Source organism: Platichthys flesus, chromosome 9 (assembly GCF_949316205.1).
Source record: "Platichthys flesus chromosome 9, fPlaFle2.1, whole genome shotgun sequence".
Classification (NCBI taxonomy): Eukaryota; Metazoa; Chordata; class Actinopteri; order Pleuronectiformes; family Pleuronectidae; genus Platichthys; species Platichthys flesus.
Genome location: NC_084953.1, coordinates 20,385,758 through 20,405,888, shown reverse-complemented (window position 1 = coordinate 20,405,888; position 20,131 = coordinate 20,385,758). Strand labels below are relative to the sequence as shown.

General features: G+C 45.4%; 1 protein-coding gene across 5 annotated transcripts in view; it reads right to left on the bottom strand.

Moving 5' to 3' along the window:
• The window catches only part of palld (palladin, cytoskeletal associated protein), a 55,051-nt gene that overhangs the window by 1,733 nt on the left and 33,187 nt on the right, over nucleotides 1–20,131 (bottom strand). For 2 of the 5 annotated variants that reach the window (XM_062395386.1, XM_062395387.1), the window contains 11 exons: nucleotides 8,670–9,359; nucleotides 7,745–7,889; nucleotides 7,316–7,417; nucleotides 6,019–6,057; nucleotides 4,935–5,156; nucleotides 4,100–4,249; nucleotides 3,672–3,760; nucleotides 2,418–2,550; nucleotides 871–1,078; nucleotides 599–764; nucleotides 8–141 (listed from right to left, as the gene is read on the bottom strand). In XM_062395386.1, coding sequence (XP_062251370.1) covers nucleotides 8–141; nucleotides 599–764; nucleotides 871–1,078; nucleotides 2,418–2,550; nucleotides 3,672–3,760; nucleotides 4,100–4,249; nucleotides 4,935–5,156; nucleotides 6,019–6,057; nucleotides 7,316–7,417; nucleotides 7,745–7,889; nucleotides 8,670–9,359 — 2,078 coding nt within the window. Of the gene's footprint in view, nucleotides 1–7; nucleotides 142–598; nucleotides 765–870; nucleotides 1,079–2,417; nucleotides 2,551–3,671; nucleotides 3,761–4,099; nucleotides 4,250–4,934; nucleotides 5,157–6,018; nucleotides 6,058–7,315; nucleotides 7,418–7,744; nucleotides 7,890–8,669; nucleotides 9,360–15,051; nucleotides 15,194–20,131 lie in introns of those variants that run through there. The other 3 variants (XM_062395390.1, XM_062395388.1, XM_062395389.1) reach the window with 3 other exon arrangements.

The following is a 20,131-nucleotide window of genomic DNA, read 5'->3' as shown; positions in this document are numbered from 1 at the left end:
CACTCACTGTGGATGTCGAGGCGCGCAGTGCTGGAGACGATGCCTGCATCATTCTTGGCTGACACAGTGTACCATCCAGCGTCCTCTTTCATGGCAGGCTGGATGATCATGCACAGGTAGCCACAGTTGTCCTGGTGCATGCTGGGAAAGAAAATGGACACAAATTAAGGGACTGATAAAAATGTGCATCGATCAGCCATCACATTGAAATTGGTTCATTTGGAATGTGATTTAAAATTAATTTTGTAGTTCAATTATTACCTCCAGCAAAGAGGTTATGTTTTCACCCCAGTCCATTTGTTTGTGAGCAATATTATACAAGAACTTGGTGGAGGGATTTGGTATGGGTCAGGGAAAATCTTTTTCAGTTTCAGAAGTAAAATCTATGAGTGTTCTCTACTGAGTCCCATTCTAAGATACTTCCTGGTATTCATGGAACAGTTCATAATCGAACTGTAATGACTGTAGTGATGTTAGAACATATATTTGATCAGACTGCGTGGCGTGCCAAATTTGTTCAGACTTGATAATTGAGACAGGTGACAGTCCTGGAATCAGCTGAGTCAAGCATCAGAAAGTACGAAAAGTCCAGTTTTACCTGATTCTGTCTGTGTTGTGAGTGAAGGACTCGTTCTCCCTTTTCCAGAAGATCTGTGGGTAGGGAACCCCGGTGACGCGACACTCCAGTCGCACAGGATGACCATCAGCCACGCTGGTGTTCTGCAGCTTCTCCACAAATGAAGGGGCTTTGTGCATCTCTTTGGCTGTGGAGAGAGATTTTGTTACTGAGGCGCTTTCTTACTCCACACAGCCATCATGCATCTTCTACCCACATCACCATGCCGTCACCATGTGTCTGCTTCTCTTTACCTGCCACAATGAGTTCCAGGTTAAAGGAGTTTTGCCCGGCGCGGTTGCTGGCGATACAGGTGTAGATGCCCGCGTCCCGGCTGGTCACGGGCTCGATGACCAATGAGTGCACACCGTTCTCCCTCACCAGCATCTTGTGTGCGGAATCTGGGCGGATGGTCTGTCCATTCAGCTGCCAGATGAGGTCGGGGGTGGGCAGGCCGCTCACCTACAGGTTGCAAAGCAAACACAGCCGACATTAAAAAACATTGCACTGAATACGTGAACGTTTGTCGTGCTTTGATTTTGTGCAGCCGCTGCTTGTTTGTGTTGGAGTATATTAGCTGCATGTGTTCCGTGGTGGGCGGTGTGTGTTTATTGTGAGTATGAAAACAGCAGTGTTTAGTTAATCTGTCCGTGCTGTGTTTGTCTGGAGGAGCCGGCCGCCGGTGCGCTCTGTCCCAGGAATCAAACGTGCGAGGAAAATAACCTGTCTCTCTTTGGAGAGAAACACCTGCAGCTGCTGCACACTGCCCATCTGGATGCATGTCCACCATATAGACATACACATATTCACAGCCATCACAAAGGAGAGCAGTCTGGTGAGGTTGTCCTAAGTATTTCTGGAAATGACCCAATGCACTTTTAGAAGTTTGGATATTTTGAGCACGGAAAGTTTGGAGAGCCAGAACTGATGATCTGGAAATAAATATTTGCTATAAATATCGTTGACATTAAGGGTTCAGAAGGAATGAAGGTTTATTTCTAACCAGTATAATAACACAGGCTTTTTATAGTGGGTTAATTGTGGGTCTGTTTTATTTAACTGCATGGACCAGAACTCTGGTGCTGCAGGCTGCTGGGAGGCAGAGCATTTGAGTTGGTGGGAGCAGTCTGAACCCACTTGAAAAACACCACCTCTGTATTTCCCCGTCTGCTCGAAGAGATCGTTACACCGGGAAGTGATGAAATATCTAGTCTCCGCTATGTTGACGTTCCCTAAAGATAGTGGAATGCACAGAAGGGGAAATGCTTTGGAAACGGAACGCGAACGCAGACGCTGAATTAAAGGGCAGATCTGAAATGGCGGTCAGATGTCAATTCTTTCCTTTATCAAAGAAAAGCATGATGACTTGAGCCCGAAACTACAAAGGCCGACATTTGTTATCTCATTCGATCTTATTCCCAGGAAGTAGCCAGGCACCAGGTTAAAGTAAAACTGGCAGATTCAGACACAAGTTATCCAGAAAGAAAAAAAAGACCATGAAACTGTAGTTGTGTATAAACACGTCTCCTGCACATTCAATTGCATTGCCTGCAATATAACCCCAGAAACACAGTGTATAATTTTGGTCTTTTCTGCTTTAAAGCTTTAAGAATGGCCTTTAGCATTCAGCACTGTCTCAAGGCCAAAAGGGTTTTTCTTAGAGCACATCGAAAAAACGAAAGCAGTGATTAATAAATCATGTCGATTAATAAATAACTCTAAAATCTGTTGTAAATGGAAGTTTGACAGGGCAACACATTGTCCCGTGTTGGCGCATGCTGTCCTCGTGTATGTATTTCACCTTGCAGTCCATCCGGCACAGTCTACCCTCCTGAACGATGAGGTCACCGGGCGCCTGCAGGAAGTGGGGGCGGAAGTGACGCTCTTGGATGTTGTCGTTCTCATCGCCGCTGTCTCTGGACCTGGACCTCGGCCTGATGATGAGAGGGAAATACTTTGAGAATCAGCTTTTCTAAGCGTCCTTGGGTCTCTCGAAAAGCGCTGTATAAATTCAAGCTGTTATTATTGTTAAGCATTTGTACGACTTTGAGTTTCTCTAGACTCTAGGGACTGTGGCTCTAGTCTCTAGTCCTAAGTGTCCTTGGGCAGGATACTGATCCCAAATTGCCCCTGATGGCTCTGCTGACACTGTATCAATGGTGTGTGAATGTGACATGTACTGTAAACTGCATTGTGGTTGACTTGACTGGAGAAGCGCCATATAAGTACAGTTGGTTTTCAGTTTTAAAGACGGTAGTAGTATTTTATTCATTAGAGAATGTAAAAGAACTTTTAGAAGTATTTAATTGGCACAGAGACTCAGCATTACTTCATCAGAGCATGAATGTCAACGTTCTTAGGGAATAGAAACAGTGCGATGCTCCTTAAAATGTTAAAACCCTTCACATTCACTTTAATGTTTCTCATTTCATAGACATAATAGGAATTGATGAGGCCCTTATTTCCTGCTCTGCCATTAGTCCTTCAGCTTTGTACAGTCCTGTCAGGACCCAGGAGTGTTTCTACCCTACAATAACAATGACATCACCGCGGTGCCTGCAGGTCAATCAGGGAGGGAATAAAGTGAGCGGGAGACACTGATCCTTATCTCGATCTCTCAGCTCTTGTCTGAGCTGGGAGTGTTCATGTAGATAACAGAAGACAGGTGGGTTTTTAATGTTCAGTAATGGCCGACTGTGATCTCCCGTGCATTTCTCATTATCTTGGGCGTGGGTGAATGCGTATATGATATGTACAAGGTCATTAGAGCGGTGGAGAGCAAACAGGTGTTCCCTCTCATGAACACAGAGCTTCTTCTCTCCTGACCCGACACTTCAACAAAGAAATGAGTGAGCTCACAGCAAACATTTGTGTACACAGCAGCTTCTACACAACATCTCACATCAGAGTATGTGTGTGCGAGTGCAGGAGTCACGCAGATGTTGAGCAGCTCTGCGGCACATGTGCCGGCCAGCAGCTCCGACTTACCAATAAAACACACAGACATTTTGTTTGTCTTCCCCCTCCCCTCTCCAATCAGTCACCGAGGCCTCACCTGCGCATGTGTCCCGGTGCCGAGCGTTGGCTGCGGCCTCGCTGGTTCACTGCCTGCACCATCATCCTGCCAGTGCAGCTCACCCTGCCCTGTGAGGAGGAGAGAGAGTGGGAGGTTATGAGGTGTTGACACTCCACCACACCATGCAGTCATACTGGGAGGTTGAATAATATGTTTGCGTGTCAGAGCTGGAAGAGGCCGTCAGAAAGCCTGCAGTGTATAAACTTTTGACCCTCATCAGGGCTGTGGTGATTTCCTGTCTCATTCATCGCCCTCTTCCTCTTCAGGCCCGAGGCCGCTATCTTAATACTCATTATTCTCTCACTAAAGAGCGCTGACATCTCGTACAGGAGCCAAACAGAACTTTCGGTCATATTTCACGTTGTGTTTTCTGTTCCTTTCCCCAGAGCCTGTATCCGTCTGCTCACCTCAGGGTTGCTTGCCATGATGGTGTAGTTGCCGTCATCATCCAGCGAGGCTGTGGCTGTGTGCAGGTAGCACGTTCCATCAGGCTCACGGCTGATCCTGTAGTGCTCGCTCCTCTTGGAGATCTGCTTGCCATCTTTGAACCAGTAGACCTGTGGAACAAGATAAGAAAGGCCTTAAGATGTTGACAGTTTTCTTTTTCCAAACTCTATCCATCCATCATCTATACCACTTATCCTTTTGAAGGTCACAGGTCTGACATTAGGCGAAATGTGGGGTACACCCTGGCCTGGTTGCCAGTTTATCACAGGGCCAACGTACAGAGACAAACAACCATGTACATCTACGGACAATTGAGAGGCTCTAATTAACCTAACTTCATTCTACATGTCAGTGGACTGTGGGAGGAAGCCAGAGTAACTGCAGGTCACCGACTCAGACACAGGAAGAACATGCTGCATTTCCCCCCAAAGTATGACATTTAATTTGAAACCATTTTTAAATCTAATATTTAAATTGCTTTTCATGCGGTGGTCTCTCTGTCTTTCTCTGTAATCTCTGTGCTTCACTTTTATTCCCTCAGTTCATTCTGAGGCCTGTCAGCACCATATCATTACTGTGGACAGAGCCAGCCCAGGCCAGTGTGTTGTTGCAAAGGGCCTCCCCTTATCACAACACAGCATACGTACAGTATCTGCACCCTCCATCATCGGCATCACACATCAGCAACTCCCAATTCAGGAAGCCAAGCCTTCATACTAACTAACATTTATCTAATAACTATAATCCCCAGCCACGATTATTCACTCTGGGTAACATGTAGAACCAGTTTTTTACCTTTGGTTTGGGGTCTCCATTGATCTTACAGGAGAAGGTGACAGGCATGCCCTCAAAGACTTTGTAGTGTTTAAGCTTCCGATCGAGGGATGGCGCCACCCCCTGGCCAGCGGAGTCTTCGTCGTGCTGCACGTCGTCGTCTGACTCCTCCACCGGAGAACGCTCCAGACGGAACTCGATCTCGCTGATCAGGCGCTGCTCGAAGCTGGACACTTTGTATTCCTGAAGGCCAGAGACAAGAGGAGGAAGATTAGCTATGTGGAGAAAGACTTGGACAGAGATAGTGGAGTAAGTTTGTGCGAACAAGTGGCGAATATGAACGTGAGTGAGGGTGAGCAATAAAAGCATTTTTGGCCCAAAAAAATTTAGTTCTCCCTGCCTAGCTGAGCCACTCCCCCGTCCCACCACCTCCATCAATCTGTCACCACCGGAGCTTTGCTGAGGCAGCGGGAACATCTGCAGATCAGCACAGTCTGATGACACATCACACAGATAATGACAGGCCTCGGGCCCAGCTGCAGAGCACCGCATTTCACTCCTCCGCCCCGAACGACACGATCCCAGAAGTGGACCGTTCTGATCCTCTGAGGTATTATCCTGTCTCAGCCGCAGCAGCATGCTCCCTCTAACATCTGTGTGCACTGCTAGAAGACTTGCTTGCTCATTTAACCACAGATGCAAAGAAACACCGGCACATGCATCGTGTGACAAACAGGCGGATAGATGCTTGTGTTGCAATCAAGTTTAAACATGCTTCAATATCTACAGTAAATCCAAACTCATACTGGACTACATCAAACAGTTAAAGGTGAAGAGATCCGGTTTAAGACACAGAGCAAACATCCAACATATAATATACTACTTTCTGTCTGTTGTGATGATCAGAGAGTGTCAGTTAGTAAACAACACAGACCAGTGGAAATGGACAAAAACATATTCCCTGTTGTTTTCTTTTAATCTGACATTTGCTCCAGGGCCTTATCGTGTTCTAGTAAACACACACTTGAGCGTGACTTTGTGCAGTGACATTTTATTTGAGTGAATAAAAACCCAGCAGGTGACATAAAAAAAAGATTTAAGTAACCTTTTGATGGAAAGATTCTCTGTCAGACGACTTATCTCCCTGTTGAAAGAAAAACACAGGGTGTATGTGTGTGTGAGTGTGTGTGAGTGTGTGTGTGTGTGTGTGTGTGTGTGTGTGTGTGTGTGTGTGTGTGTGTGTGTGTGTGTGTGTGTGTGTGTGTGTGTGTGTGCGTGCGTGTGTGTGTTACACCTGTTGATTCTTACCTGCTCTCACAACAGAGAATTCACAAGCACATGCCAGACACAGTATGAAAACAAAAGGCCCTCAGGATACACAGATGTGTTCTCAGCCACACAGTCAGTCGGAGAGTTGTGCTGTGAGACATGCAGTGCGGTAGTTCCTCAACCAATCAGATTGCTTCTCATGCACACTGTCATCTCAATAACATCGGTCAATAGGGACAAAACTTGAACTGTCAAGGGGGACTTCAGATTACTCAATTGCTTGTTTTTAAGATTTTAAAAGGGCTGTTGCACTTTCAAACTTCATTCCGAGCAACTCTTCGATTGCCTCTGAATGATCTAGAGCCTAGATTCTAGTCTCAATAATAAGAGGTGATCTGGCCTTTCCAGTGGCGGCCTTATAATCTCTGGAAAAGTTTACCTCTTCATATCAGAACAGCTTAGATGCTAAAACATTTAAATCATTGCTGAAGAGCCCTTCTTCTCACTGGCTTTCAATTCAGGTTGAGTTTGAGACCTGAATTTCAATGTTCAGCACTTCAGCACATATCTGTGGTTGTTTTAAACATGCTATACAAAATGTCTCGACTTCACAAGTAAACTTAAATCTACTATTATTGATCATCTGAACCAGTTCAAACTGGAGAGTGGAGCCAGGGAATAATTATAAACCATTTACGTAAACTGTGAACGTAAAAATAAAGGTGCTACTCTTTGTCTTGCCATGTTTTGGTGGCTCCCACTCGATCAAAACAAACAGCGTTGCTCCCCAACATGTTTGCAGCAACACTGGTTTCTACCAGTTTGCATAAACAGAGATATTTATGGAGGGCTCTGGAGCTCTTCATAACCGACACTCTCACAACTCGCTCTTCAACAGTATTTACAGGGGACTGAGGAATATAAAGTAGGCCACTGCTCATGAGATGGGAATTACACCAGCAAAGAATCAGAAAACAGAAAGGTGCATTGCATCCTACACATGCATCACTTTTAGTTGTTTGTGTAAAACGAAAATGTGCACACACTGATCATAGATTTCCATGCCTGTGTGATTTCAGGTGAGCTATTTATCCCCCACCAGGCGTGTGGATCCTGATGTCGAGCCACCGTACCTGTGTTACTGGCTCCTCCTCTGTGTCCTGTGTGTTTAAGACTGTGGCGGCGTTGTCAGCACCCAGCAGCCTGCGCGCCATCTTCTCCTCATAGGTTAACCTCTGGAAGCAGGGATTAATGTGGTCAGTGGGGGGGGGGGGGAGATTAGTGTGTCAGTTGCAGAACACACACTTGTACACACACAATCAGCAATAGCTACTGTATCTAAGCCTTGTGTTAATAAGTCGGGGGAAAACAAAAGGACTTGGTTCAAGGGTGCATGAAACTTAGACTTGTGTTAAACACTTGATTGGATGTAAATCCGTTTTCTTTCATGAAGAGCTGTGTGACTTGTTATTCTGTTAAGGACGTGTCACTGAACACGTTCATTCTCTTTCTGCATCACACACCTGTCTCTGGAACTGAATAAGGTTAAAACAGATACACACCTGTTGACCATTGCTTGTGCGCTCCTCTTTAAAGCGCAGCTTTCTCTCTAAGTCCTGGATGACGGCATCCTTGGATCCTTGGATGTCCGAGTCGGAGGTCACGCGTGGCGTCTTGGTGACTGAGGACTTCCTAGGGAACGCTTTGCTGAGACAGGAAATGCAAACAGAAACATTTGTCAACATTAAAGTCGCGGTTATCTCAACTCCTCTTCCCTCTGGAGCCTCTTTGCTCCCTCTCTGACTTTCCTGCATCCACCCTTATCTGGACATGTCCGGCTGCAGCATTCCACAGCGTGTCTTCTTATCTCACACAACTGCAACAGGAATGCCAGTAGGAGAGGGGGAGTGCAGGACTGAGTGGGGGGCTGATGAAAAATTAGTGGCAAGGAGGTGAGGGCGGAATGTCCTTGATGGAGTAGAGAATAAAATCCCTTCTAATTCTCCAGGGCTGCCACCAAAGGAGGACTAGCTATACAGGAACAGATCTTTATCATCTAGTTCAATGGGCACAGCTGAAATTTAGACTGGAAGCAAGACGAGTGGATCTTCACACTAAACGTATATATTCAAACTACAGCGCAGAAGTGTTAATAGGATTTCACACACCTTTCCCTCTGATGTCCTCATGTGTGTTTTTTTGCCATATGAGGCCTGAATCTCTTGGAGCTCGAGAGCACTTTTGTGATATGTGTGTCTAACGGGGCTCTTTAGTTAAAGTTTTCCTGTAAACACGCCGCATAGAAATGTAAACATGCAACAGACATTGAGCCTCCTGCCTCTGGCAGCTAGCAGGTTTATTTGAAGGGGAGCTCTACTCGCCTGAGACACACTGTGTTTAAAAAACTAACAATGTGTTATGTAACCTGGCAGACACGGCAAAATAAAGTACTGTTTATCTGCAAATGTGTACGTGAGGGATACTTACACAGTGCCATTGCCTTTCGGGAGGCCCAGGGCATTGACCGTAGGACTGCCGGGTGTGGAGGGTGTGGTAGGCAACATTGCGGACAGGAAGCTGGAGGCTGGAGACGCAGGGACAGAGGAAAATGGAGAGGACATATTGGAGTAGGCCGGGGACATAGACATAGGTGGAGGAGGAGGAGGGGGAGGAGGCGGTGGAGGAGGGAAGTCTTGGGCTGGGCCTGTCGGAGAGGACAGGTTACTGGAGCTGAGGAAGGGTGGAGGTGGAGGTGGGAAGGAAGGAGAGCTTGGGGACTCCACGCTGCCGGCCTTGGTGAAAGGCGGCAATGTGACCCTGCTGAAGGGCTTGTGCGAGGTGGGTGGAGACAAGGGAGAGGACATGCTGGACCCCGAGGAGCCAGACGACTGGGTGACGTAGGCCGCCGCGCCAGGGCTCTGGGCGGCAATGAACTGCTTGGGCCGGGCGTAGTTGAAGGTGCTGGCCTGCATGGTTGCGCTGCTCTCTAACTCCTGGAAGGAGGGGGGAGGGGGGAGAGGCGGAGACGGCGGAGCAGGTGGAAACACGTCCTGGGGCACTTGCTGTGGGTGGGGCAGGACGTCCTGGCACGACTGCTCCTGCTGCTGCTGCCAGTTGGCTACTTCCTGCTGTTCCAAGAGAATCTGTTCCTGCAGTTGCTTCAGCTGGGATGCGTTCCTGCGAAGAAGAAGAAGCACAGTCGTCAGTCACAGCGATCAGAAACTAAAGACATCTCATGTTTGCTTAAGGCAGTGTCATTCCTCACGGCGGAGGTGGGGGCGGCTCTGTAACAAAGTAACAGACTTGTAAAAGTGTTACAAAAGCATGCGGCTGTTTTCAATTTACGCATGACACCATCATCTGGTCCCTATCCAACTGTAGTCAGAGAGCAACTGGTAGAAAGGAGGATGCCAGATGTGACCATGATGGATGAAGAGTTAAAAATGCCTATTAAAGCGTTGTGCACCAAACATAGTGTGAAGATGGTACTTAACATTTTCTTAGATCGTTTTTTACCTTTATTGGTAGGACAGATCAAATGTGAAAGGGGGAGAAAGAGAGAGTCGTCATGCAGCAAAGGGCACCAAGTCGGGATTGAACCCACATGCCATCACTACACAGACATAAATCTGACGTGTGCAAAGGTGTTAGAGTCTGAAGGTGGTAGTCTTTGAGGTTCAAAGTACGGGTATGTGGACAACTGTGTGTGCGTGTGTGTGTGTGTGTGTGTGTGTGTGTGTGTGTCTATCTATAGTTATGAGAGCCAATTTTGGAGGACATTTTGGCTGGTCCTCAAAAATAAAATGGGCTGTTTGAGGGTTAACACTTGGTTTTAATGTTAAGGTTAGAATTAGGTTAGGGTTATGTATTTGGTTGTGATGGTTAAGTTTATGGAACCCGGACCCTAACTCCTAACACTATGCAACCCAGGGAATGCATTATTCAATGAGGGGCTCACAACTATAGAGAGACGTGTGTGTGTGTGTGAGTGTGTGTTCAGTGAAGGAAACTGCTGCACCAGCAGCTTTCCCTGATAGGTTATCAGCCTCCAGCCGCTAACAAAGACTTGTTAATAAGTCAGCCTGTTGACAATGTGTCAATGATTGTCATGGCACCAGGAGACGAGTGGAACACTGAGGAAAACAGCTCTGTTCCTGTTGTTAAACAGTTTCAGAGCTCAGATATGATGTTTTTCTACGTGTGACATCAGGAAAAGAGATCACATGGTTCAGGTGTGGCTGCTTGTATCTGAATGACCCTGTGATGAAAGAAAAACACAAATGTAATGTCATGGTGTGTTTTTCTTTGCCAGTGATGATGAAGTATTGTGTTTTTTCACCGAGGTGTGGTCGCCCAGCCTACTCCCCCAGCTTGGCTGATTCAACGAGTTGTCACGTCATTGTGGGAGAGAGGGAGGTCGGACGTTTTGTGGTGTCATCAACTCCGAAATCTGAAGTTTCACTTTACTCAAATAGCGTGGCAGATAAAACAAAATTACGTGCACTGAGGGGGCTTTTAAGGGGGACTAACTTTGAAAACCACAAGAGAAGAAGTGAACGCTCAGAAGCTCTCCTTGAGGACCGAGATGAGGACATGGGTCTCTGGGAAAGCTTGGAGTTTAAACCTTTAGAGATTACAGTTATGTGTGAGCTCTTCATAGGCAGCCTTTTCAGAATATACTGTGTGTCCCAGTGGTGCATGTTGTCAGGAGTCACGCGCCTTAATCTTTTCCAGATGTGGAATAATCAGTGGACTACTTTTTTCCCTTGCCGTAATGCCCTCCTCAAACATTTGCAAACAACACCAGTGCCTATTTGACAAAGTGTACTGCTCTAGCATTGTGTAACAAATCCAATGCACAATCTAACAGCAGCAACATGACGGATTGGTCTGTCCCCGCTCGCCAAAAGAAACTCATTAATTCAGACGCGTGTCTTGAGATCATCCTTCTTGGGTTTACTGAGAGCTACACGGCCGCTTCTCATCCCATACGTTTTGCTTCACTCTTACCAGAGGTCTCCCGTTCGGGCCTCCACCAAAAGAGTGCTTTTACAGGAATAGTTTGGCAGCAGCCCGCCCTGCAGCGGTTTGATTCCTTTTTTGGCTGTGTTCTCTCAGTGTCAGGCAGAAGCACCCTGCCCGTCTGCTGCAGCAGAGAGGAACACACACTTTAATTTCCTTAGGCCTCATCCCTCTCGAGCCGACAGGCGCTTGACTGCCTCGGCATGAGAGAGCTTTAGAAACCTTTCCTCATGTTGAATCTTACTTCAGAAGTTAGTTTTCCAATGATTCTTCTTTCTCTGAGTATGTTTGTACAGGATGGGGAGTAGGTTAAAAACGGCTATTTGTACAGTAAATAAAACAACTACAATTAAACAAGCACATCCATTAACTACAAGATTAGTGTCATCTCATTTCTCATCTCTTCGTTCAGTCAAGAAATCCCTTATTGAAGTGACACTTTCAAGTCATCCTTATTAAAAATGTACTGACATGACATTTGAATGAAAAAGGTCAGCTTGTGTTGTTTGCAGCTGCATGATCAGTTTTATGGCCCACTAAAAAGAGAGGCATGAGGGGTGTCATGCTCACTCTGACCGTGCAGAGCTGCTGCCTCTGGCCTGTCATTGTGCAGATCGCTCTGACCTCACAGAGCAGGGCGAGGCCAGTCTATGATCACCCCGTCCCACCTTCTCCTCTGTGTCCGTGCACTGAAACACAAAAGCCCTCTGCAAAAACCTGTACATGGGATTTTAATGTACCTACAGATGCCTCTTGAGGCAGAGCAGGCCTCCTCCAGGCCTGCATCAGTCTCTCCTACTCTTTGTCTCTGCGGTGGCGAGAGGCTGAATTAGGAGGGAAGTGTTCCTCTGTCGCCATGCCAACGGCGCTGTGTTTTGCCGTTCCGGTCGGAGCCAACTGGCCCACAGAGCACAGGGCTTCGGCTCCTCTGTCATTCCAACTGTAACACAGTATTACTTGAATTTCTCTCCCTCTCTCTGTGTCTCTCTCATTGCCTCTCTTTTTTCGCCCCAACGTTTGATGGTAAAAATAGGTTAAGTCTTCCTTCTTTCATCCTGCAAAATACTTGAACCTGTCTGCAAGTCTTTGGTAGGGAGGAACCGGCAGAGAGGGATCAGTTCTGGAGGAAGTTTGTCTCCCTGGTTTCTACAGGGAAACATTCAACAAACAGAGCCGGGAACAGCCTGACAGTAACTTCATTGAAAATGTATTTTACAGCCTTGTGATGTATCAGACATGCCAGACACAGTGGGACTTTACAGGCAGCATCTTGCTTTAATACGCAAACAAAGACCTCAACATGTGAAATGGCCGTGTTCGCTCAGCGCCGCTTGTTTGTGCTTCCTGAACAGTAAAAAAAAAACCCTGGGGTGCATGCTTGAGAAATTCATCCACTTTTCTACCGCCCATCGGATCAAGCTGTGCGCCATCCGCTGTCTTATCTGCCGCTTTATTAGAGTCGGCCAGCTGATGACAGGAAGAGCACGACAGAGGGGGGGCAGGAAGTTGTTGAGTGTACATCACCGCTAATGAGAGGTTTCCTTCTGTAAACAAAAACATGAGGGGAACTGAGGCCGTGCATGTTTCTGTTTAAAAGTCTGAAGGTGTGTATAAACAAGAATACGTGAGATTAGAAGCCCAGAGCAAGGCCTCCTCGGGACTGTGCAGCAACGTGAACAAGGAAAGACTTTGACGGGGGGGGGAAGAGTCTGGCTACTTTCAGGCTATAGGCTCATTGTGTGTTTGCATTACACCTCTGTATATTTGTTTCCACAAACACCTGCAGTCGAGATTCAGCAGGACCTTGACGTTTGTCAATGATTCACATCCAAATGGTCAAATTGAGCTGCAGTATCACACCTACAAGGCAAACACAGCCTTGTAGAAACCTGTATGAGATCATTACACACATGCATGCACACACACACACACACACACATACACACACACCCAAACACACACACAAACACACAGTGCTTGACTCTCAGATTTTAAACCACCATAGCTTTATGTGGGATCACATGGATTTACCTCTCTAAGCATTACACACCAATCCTTTTTTGCACCTTCACACACACCTGGTTCTCTCAGAGCATTGCATCATCACAACAACGCCTCAATGCCCCCGAGCAGGAACACACCGTCAGTGACTGAGCTGGTGTCTGATTGACTTTCAGCCGCCAGACGATGAGTAAGATGTAGCTGCGTGTTTGTTTGAGTCGATTCTGACGAAGGCTCATGTCTGACTGATCTGTGACTGGACACGTCTCCTGTTGTGACCTCACTACACGTCAACTGAGAAGTGTGTGATTTTGGGACATCAATCAATGCAACTGTATCACTCTCTCTCTCTCTCTCTTTTACACACACACACACACACACACCTCTTAGCTCCCTCCTTCTCACAGTGTGCGCCTCCCTCGTCTCCCTCAAGAAAATATAGCGAGGTGGGGGAGCCGCTGCAGATTTCCACCAAAGTTTCAACATAATCTAACAGACTCTGACCCCCAATAACCTGGGATGCTGCTGCTGCAGGAATCACACACACACACACACACACACACGCAAACACACACAAACACATGAAAAAGTGTTTTACTTCTTGTGTTTTTTTTTCCTTTTCCCTTCATGCGCTCCTTCCCTGTCATCTGACATGTTCTCTCTCAGCCTTTGTTCTCCTCCTTAACTTATTTCCAACCCCTCTCCTCCCTGGGTACCCCATCCCCCTTTCTCCCCCCTTCCCCTCGTTCTCTTTGGCTCTAATTGCACACACACCACATAAAACAGAACCAGACTGTTTTCCTTTCCCCCCCTTGCTTTTAAAACGTAGCACAGACCGTTTTCCTTTTTAGCTGCACCAACAGCTCACAGCTCCACCATTTACCCACTTTCTCCCTGTCCTACTTTCGTTCTTTCTTTCCTTATTCCTACACTATGAGTTTCCCTCTCGCTCTCAACCAGGGCTCATATTTCATATCCAAGTGGAGCGAAGAGGGCTCTCCACAAGCACTGAGCCCTGCTTTTCTCTCTATACCTCCATCCATCCATCCCTTCTTCCCTCATCTCCCCCACCCCTCCACCTCTCGCTCTCTCTGTCCAAGTGTTTTCTTTTTTTTCCCAGCCTCTATAGAAGGAATGCTGAAGACATTCTTCTCTGGATTGGAGTGGGAAAGACATCGCCATCAAATGGGATTAGCAGCAGGAGGGGAGGGAGAGGAGGTGGAAGAAGGGGAAGGAAGAGCCAGAGAGGGAAAGATGGGGAAGAGAAGAGAAGAAAACAGTCATTGAAAGAGTCATGACACCAGCGTTCTCACCTCACAGACTCTATTGTGTTTACTAATCCATCTGACTCCACTGAGGAGCTCTGCAAACAAACCAAGCTTGCCACATAAAAACAGTCATCACACAACAGAAAAACAACAGAGATATCTTTTCATTTTCTCTCTCACAGTCAGTGTCTCACTACCTCTCTGGAGCCTCCAGCAAATTAATGGGTATTAGATTCTGAGAACACCAAACATCAAGTCTGAAAACATATGATTTAAACATTAACACACCAAGCTGGTTAACCAGGAAAATCGGACAAAGAAGGTCTCATACATTGTTAAAGACCATCATTAATACCTAATTCTAATTAGAAAAGTACAAAGTATCAAAGTATTTCGTCCTAGGGCCAATCAAGTAAATAAACCCAAAGATAAAACAAGGGAAAAAGTTTCCTCTTTGAGAGATTAAATATGAAAGAAGAGCCATGGATAATTTTATCCATCATTCCTTCAGTCCAGCTGTAGTTTCTTGAACTGTAATGAGTTATCATTAGACCCCAGAGATTAATGATGAGTTTTACCTTCAGTGAGGTGGTCTCAGTGTGTGGCAGCTCTGATATTTCCCTGCAGGAGAGTGAACTGCATCTCAGTGCTGCTCTGCCAGGTATGACGAGCATATATAGAGCACAGAGCAGCCAGACAGTGACAGACGTGGTAGCTCTCTCTCTCTCTCTCTCTCTCCCTCTCTCCCCCCCCCCCTCCCTGCATGAGTCAGTCTGTGAGCTCCTCCTCTTTCAAAGTAAAGGAACTCTGGCTACCCAAGACCAGCTCCTTTTCAGAGTAAGAGCTCGTTCCTGTGGGTTATGCTGCTGACGGAGGAAATTCCCTCTGGGACTTAATGCAGCAAAAGTTTTCTGAGTCGAAGATTGAGAGATAAAAGATCTATAAAAAAGACAGTAAGAGAGAAGGAGAGAGACACCCATATCTAATTTCTTTCACTCATCCTTTGTGAGCACCTTTGTATTGCTTCATGAGTGACTAGAGAGGGAGAGGTCAATTATGAGAGAGAAGTAAAGATAGATTCGATAAATTAATCATGTGAACAGTTTTCTTTGTTCACAGGTGACAAGTGTTTCAAATGAGATTTGCTCATTGTATCGTAACATTTGAAACAATGCCCTGACTGTAAATAAAGTCTACACACAGAAACATTATCCAATGTCAACAGAGCCCAGTGGCCGTTATCTACATATGGAACATAATAGCTTTATGTAGCACAAACTGTATTGGATCTTTGGGACACATTCCCAGTGACGCTGTGTGTGCACAAACACCCCAGCATACCCACATAGATCCTGTTTCATCGGCTGACACAAATATTCAGCTTCTCAATAAAAAAATTCTTTCCCCTTCATTTTTGTGCCATGAAATAAAAAAGCTATATTTGGGGATTGGTCATATCTATTTTTGTGGGAAATGCCTCTATTTTTAGAGTGTGTTTCCAGGCTGCTGATGAGTCACGCTGTGTTGACGGACGATGGGAGTGTGTGTGGAGGCGGTCCAGTGGGGTGCCTGTGTGTAGTTGTAAGTGTGTAATAGTGAAAGGTCAGTGAGCTGAAAGGAGATGGTCTTCCTCTTTCTAGAGGTGCGAGTCATTCCCTATGCGTTGACTCACTGACACTTTGAGACGAGTCAGAGTGGATCTCTTCAGACGGTTCTTAGTGTCATGAGAGCAGAGTGTGTGTGTGTGTGTGTACATCATTACACCCTGTAATTAACATCCACAAGGGGAAGTGATGTGTTGGTGTCACCGGGAGTGTGTCCAGAGGGAGAAACCGCCCGTGCTTCCCATACCCAGGCTTACAGACTGGGGTGAGGATATAATCAGAGGTTGATTGACTTCATCCAGAAACAATGTGTTCCTCAAAGTTTTGTGTGTGTGTCGGGTAGTGTGTGTTTATCTGTGTGGTTCTCCGTGTTTAAAATAACAGGTTGTTCTTACACAGTCTGCTTTCTATGATTGGATCACTGAGGCCTGTTAGTTTCCATGCTGTCAACTCCAAAGCACCCAACTCTCTCGCTCCGCTAAATCCTCTGTGCGTCTTTTCATTGCTCCCTCTCTCTCCCTCTCTGCTCACCCCCTCTTTCTTCCACCCCCTCTCCTCTCTCCATGTTATGAAGGTCAACTCCGACAACTCTCTTCCTTATTTGGAAAGTTTCTCCATTCCATGCAGGTCATTCTAGCCCGATCGACCAATCCTGTGGCAGTTAGTCTGGTGTGTCAGCCAATCCTGTCTCTCCCATGTCCTTTTAAGGACTGCCCATCTCTGACTCCGGAGGTCGATGTGAAATGATCTGCTTTCCTGCTCTCTCGTGTCTCCGGTGACTTCACATTTCTTTTGCACAATCTCCTTCTCTCCCTCTGATGACAGCTAACTCTCTGCCTCTGCCTTTTCCCCCCCATTGGCTGATAATCAATCCGCCCCCATCAGGGCACTGATACACAGTCATTGTTTTACTTCCTTTTTTCTAATAAGACATTTGATCGTGATGAACCACAAGTAAAGCTTTCCGCGCATAGCCCGAACCATATGCAGTTATTTAACATGCATGTTTTCTGCTCTCCATAAAACCACAAGCAACACCTCGACAAGAAAGTGATTGTTATTACTTCATTAGAGAGTTCATGACTTGCACCTCGTAAACACACACACTGCTGAGAGGAAGCTCTGAGTCATGGCACAGATATGCGACAATTCCTGGCAACCAGATCTCCTTGCTCAGCAGTGGGACACAGAGGGAATAAGTCCTGCTTTAAATGTAACACAGCAGGCATGGAATCCTCCAGGAAGTTTTTACTTAAAAAGTATTGAGACGGGCAGACAGCAACAAGCAATCCCCTGCTGCTGCCGCTCTACACTGTAAATACAAGTAGAAGTAAAGTGTGTGAGACGGTTTGAGGCCGCTGAGTGCTGCTGGCATCCAGCGCTGTGTTGCCTTCAGTTTGTTTGCTGTTCCCCTGACAACAACCTCGCTGGGGTTAAAGAGGTTTGGAGCTGTTGCAGAATTCGTTTAATCTCAGTGGTATGGCAGTTATGTCAGCGGACATGGATTGAAAGGTATAAGGTCAAGCTGCATGCATTATGCCACTCTTCCTCTTTATCAGGGACAAATAGAAATATGCAGAGCCTGAATATTAACACATTGTAGCTGTGAGCTCCTGTCGGTTTGTGTGAGTGAGCAAGGATAGAATATTGTGGCATATTGAATTTTGGTGGAAGTGTATTGTGATCATATATAGTAAACTATTTATGTAAGTGACTGTTTTCTCTCAGGAATGTTGTAAATGTTTTTATTTTGTTGATGTGCACTGCTACATGCGATATATATATACATTGCACTTCTGACCTTGGACAGATTGTTAAGCCCTATTAGGCTAAGTGTGATTTGAGAATATGGGCTCTAAAAACAAAAGTTGATTTGACCCTGAGAGGATAAGGGGTATTTATGATGGATTGATAGAAATGTCCCATTGGAAAGCCCAAGCAGGGAAATACAGGTAATTACACTGAACAAACTCCTATAAGATATATTTCATATATCTTAAAGAAGTTTGCATGTTGCCCCTGTGGGTTTTATCCATGCAGATTGAGGTTAAGTTAATTGGAAACTCTAAATCGACTGTAGGTGAGAGAGTTTGTGTGAATTGTTGTTTGTCTCTGTATGTTGATGGTGACCTGTCTCGTCCAGTGTCAGATGGGATTTGCTCCAGACTGCTGCCCTGTGACCCTGATGTGATGGATGGGTCTTAGTAACATCACAATTTAGATTTCTGCAATAACACCCAATCATTGATTTGGTTTTAGACCATTTTAGGTTGGCTTATATTTTTGTATATGAGAGGGACATCTGATCTAATTGCAAAGGTCATTCTTGCACCAGCATTTTCATTCCGTCAGAATACAACATCTTTTCACTTCCTCCCTGAAACAAACAGATATTTAACTTCTAAACTTTGATCCAAAATCTACTTCTGCCTCAGCTACACTTAAAATATCCATTCAAACCTCTATATGATGCTGTCCAGGTACTGCTAACTGTATGTGCAATAGGTTTTGGTCTGTTTAAGCTGACACATGTAATATCTGTCTCTCCTGTGTCATGCTCTGGCTTATTGTTTCCCACCTACACAGATCAACCAGTCAATATATCATTATTACAGCATCTTTTCAACAAATCAACAGCAAAAAAAAAAGGACTTTAATTACAAAAGCATAAAACCAGTGAAGTAAGAAAAGGCTCAATTAAGGTTCTGTGAAGTGCCAATGTGTTTCTCCTCATCTGTAATCTGTTATCGGCATACTAAATAAAAATGAGAGGAAAAAAAACACACACGTCGACAGTAGCTAAGCCTTCAGCTCACACATAAATGCAGAGTGGGGAATGAAATCCGTGCAAGAGAATAATTTCGGCTGTCAAAGTTGATTCCCGGCCTTATGAAAGAGAGATTAAGTTGTGGAATGAGGATAATTATTGCCTGTGCTAATTGAGCGTGGTGTGTGATGCCCACACAGACATTATCCTAACCTGTTATAAAATGCTTTGCCCCTATTATCAAGGTCAATATCATGGTGGTCACACCTTCAAATTGCTACACAGGCACTTTCCACTGTCTCCTCCTTTGTCTTGTAGGCATGTATTTCAATTTAGATTTAGTCGTGTCTTGAAATAGTGGCTCACAACTATGTCTTAATGTTTCACTGCATATTTATGTGAATAGATGACTCAACATCACAAGGACAACTTTATTTCATAGCTACAATACCAAAATCTGAGTAACAAACTTGTGAAAACACACAACCACATTCATACGTTCCTCTCTTGTACTAGAAAGAGTAAATCATGACACCAAAAACTAAAAAATATTCTTGTGAAATGTCACAACTACACATGAACCATTAACCTAACCTTCCAAAATGTCTTCAACTTCACATTTAAGGATTTATGTGGCAGGGACTCTTGTTTTTGTCCCCGCAAGGGGGGCAAGTCTGCTAAATGTGACTGTGTGAACAGATGTAGGTCCCCACAACATGAGTAATACCTATCCCACACACACACAGACACACACTGATTTACAAGCTCCAGGTGCTATCAGTCCATCATGATCTGACTTTATACAGATGGTCACAGATGTACCGTTAAACCCCAGAGAGCACTGAACAGACGCAGTTATGATGTTGAATCAGACGAGACCGTAACTCTGTCAAACATGGAAATGGTCTTAAGTTGAGATACAAAGTTTCATTCAGCCGATTAAAGGATCATCTCAAATTAGCGCCTCATAGTTTAAGAACTAAATAGTTGCCCTAAATCCTTTCATATCAATATTCAGACCCCACTGCAGGAAGACCAGCTTTTTGCCTTCTAATGCCAAAAAAATATCGCTGTTTGAAACATAATGTTATCTAAACGTTTCTGCTTTGTATGATTAGTTAATCCGTAAAGGCGTTTATTAGAGGTTTACCACATCTTGTCCTTTACTGCACATTAAGCCTTCTGGTTTCCATTTCTAGTTTGACCAATCCCGTTTGTGCAGGTTATGGTTGTCTGACTGTAGTCTGTGTGTAGAGCAAAAGAGGTCAAATAAATGTATCGGCTATC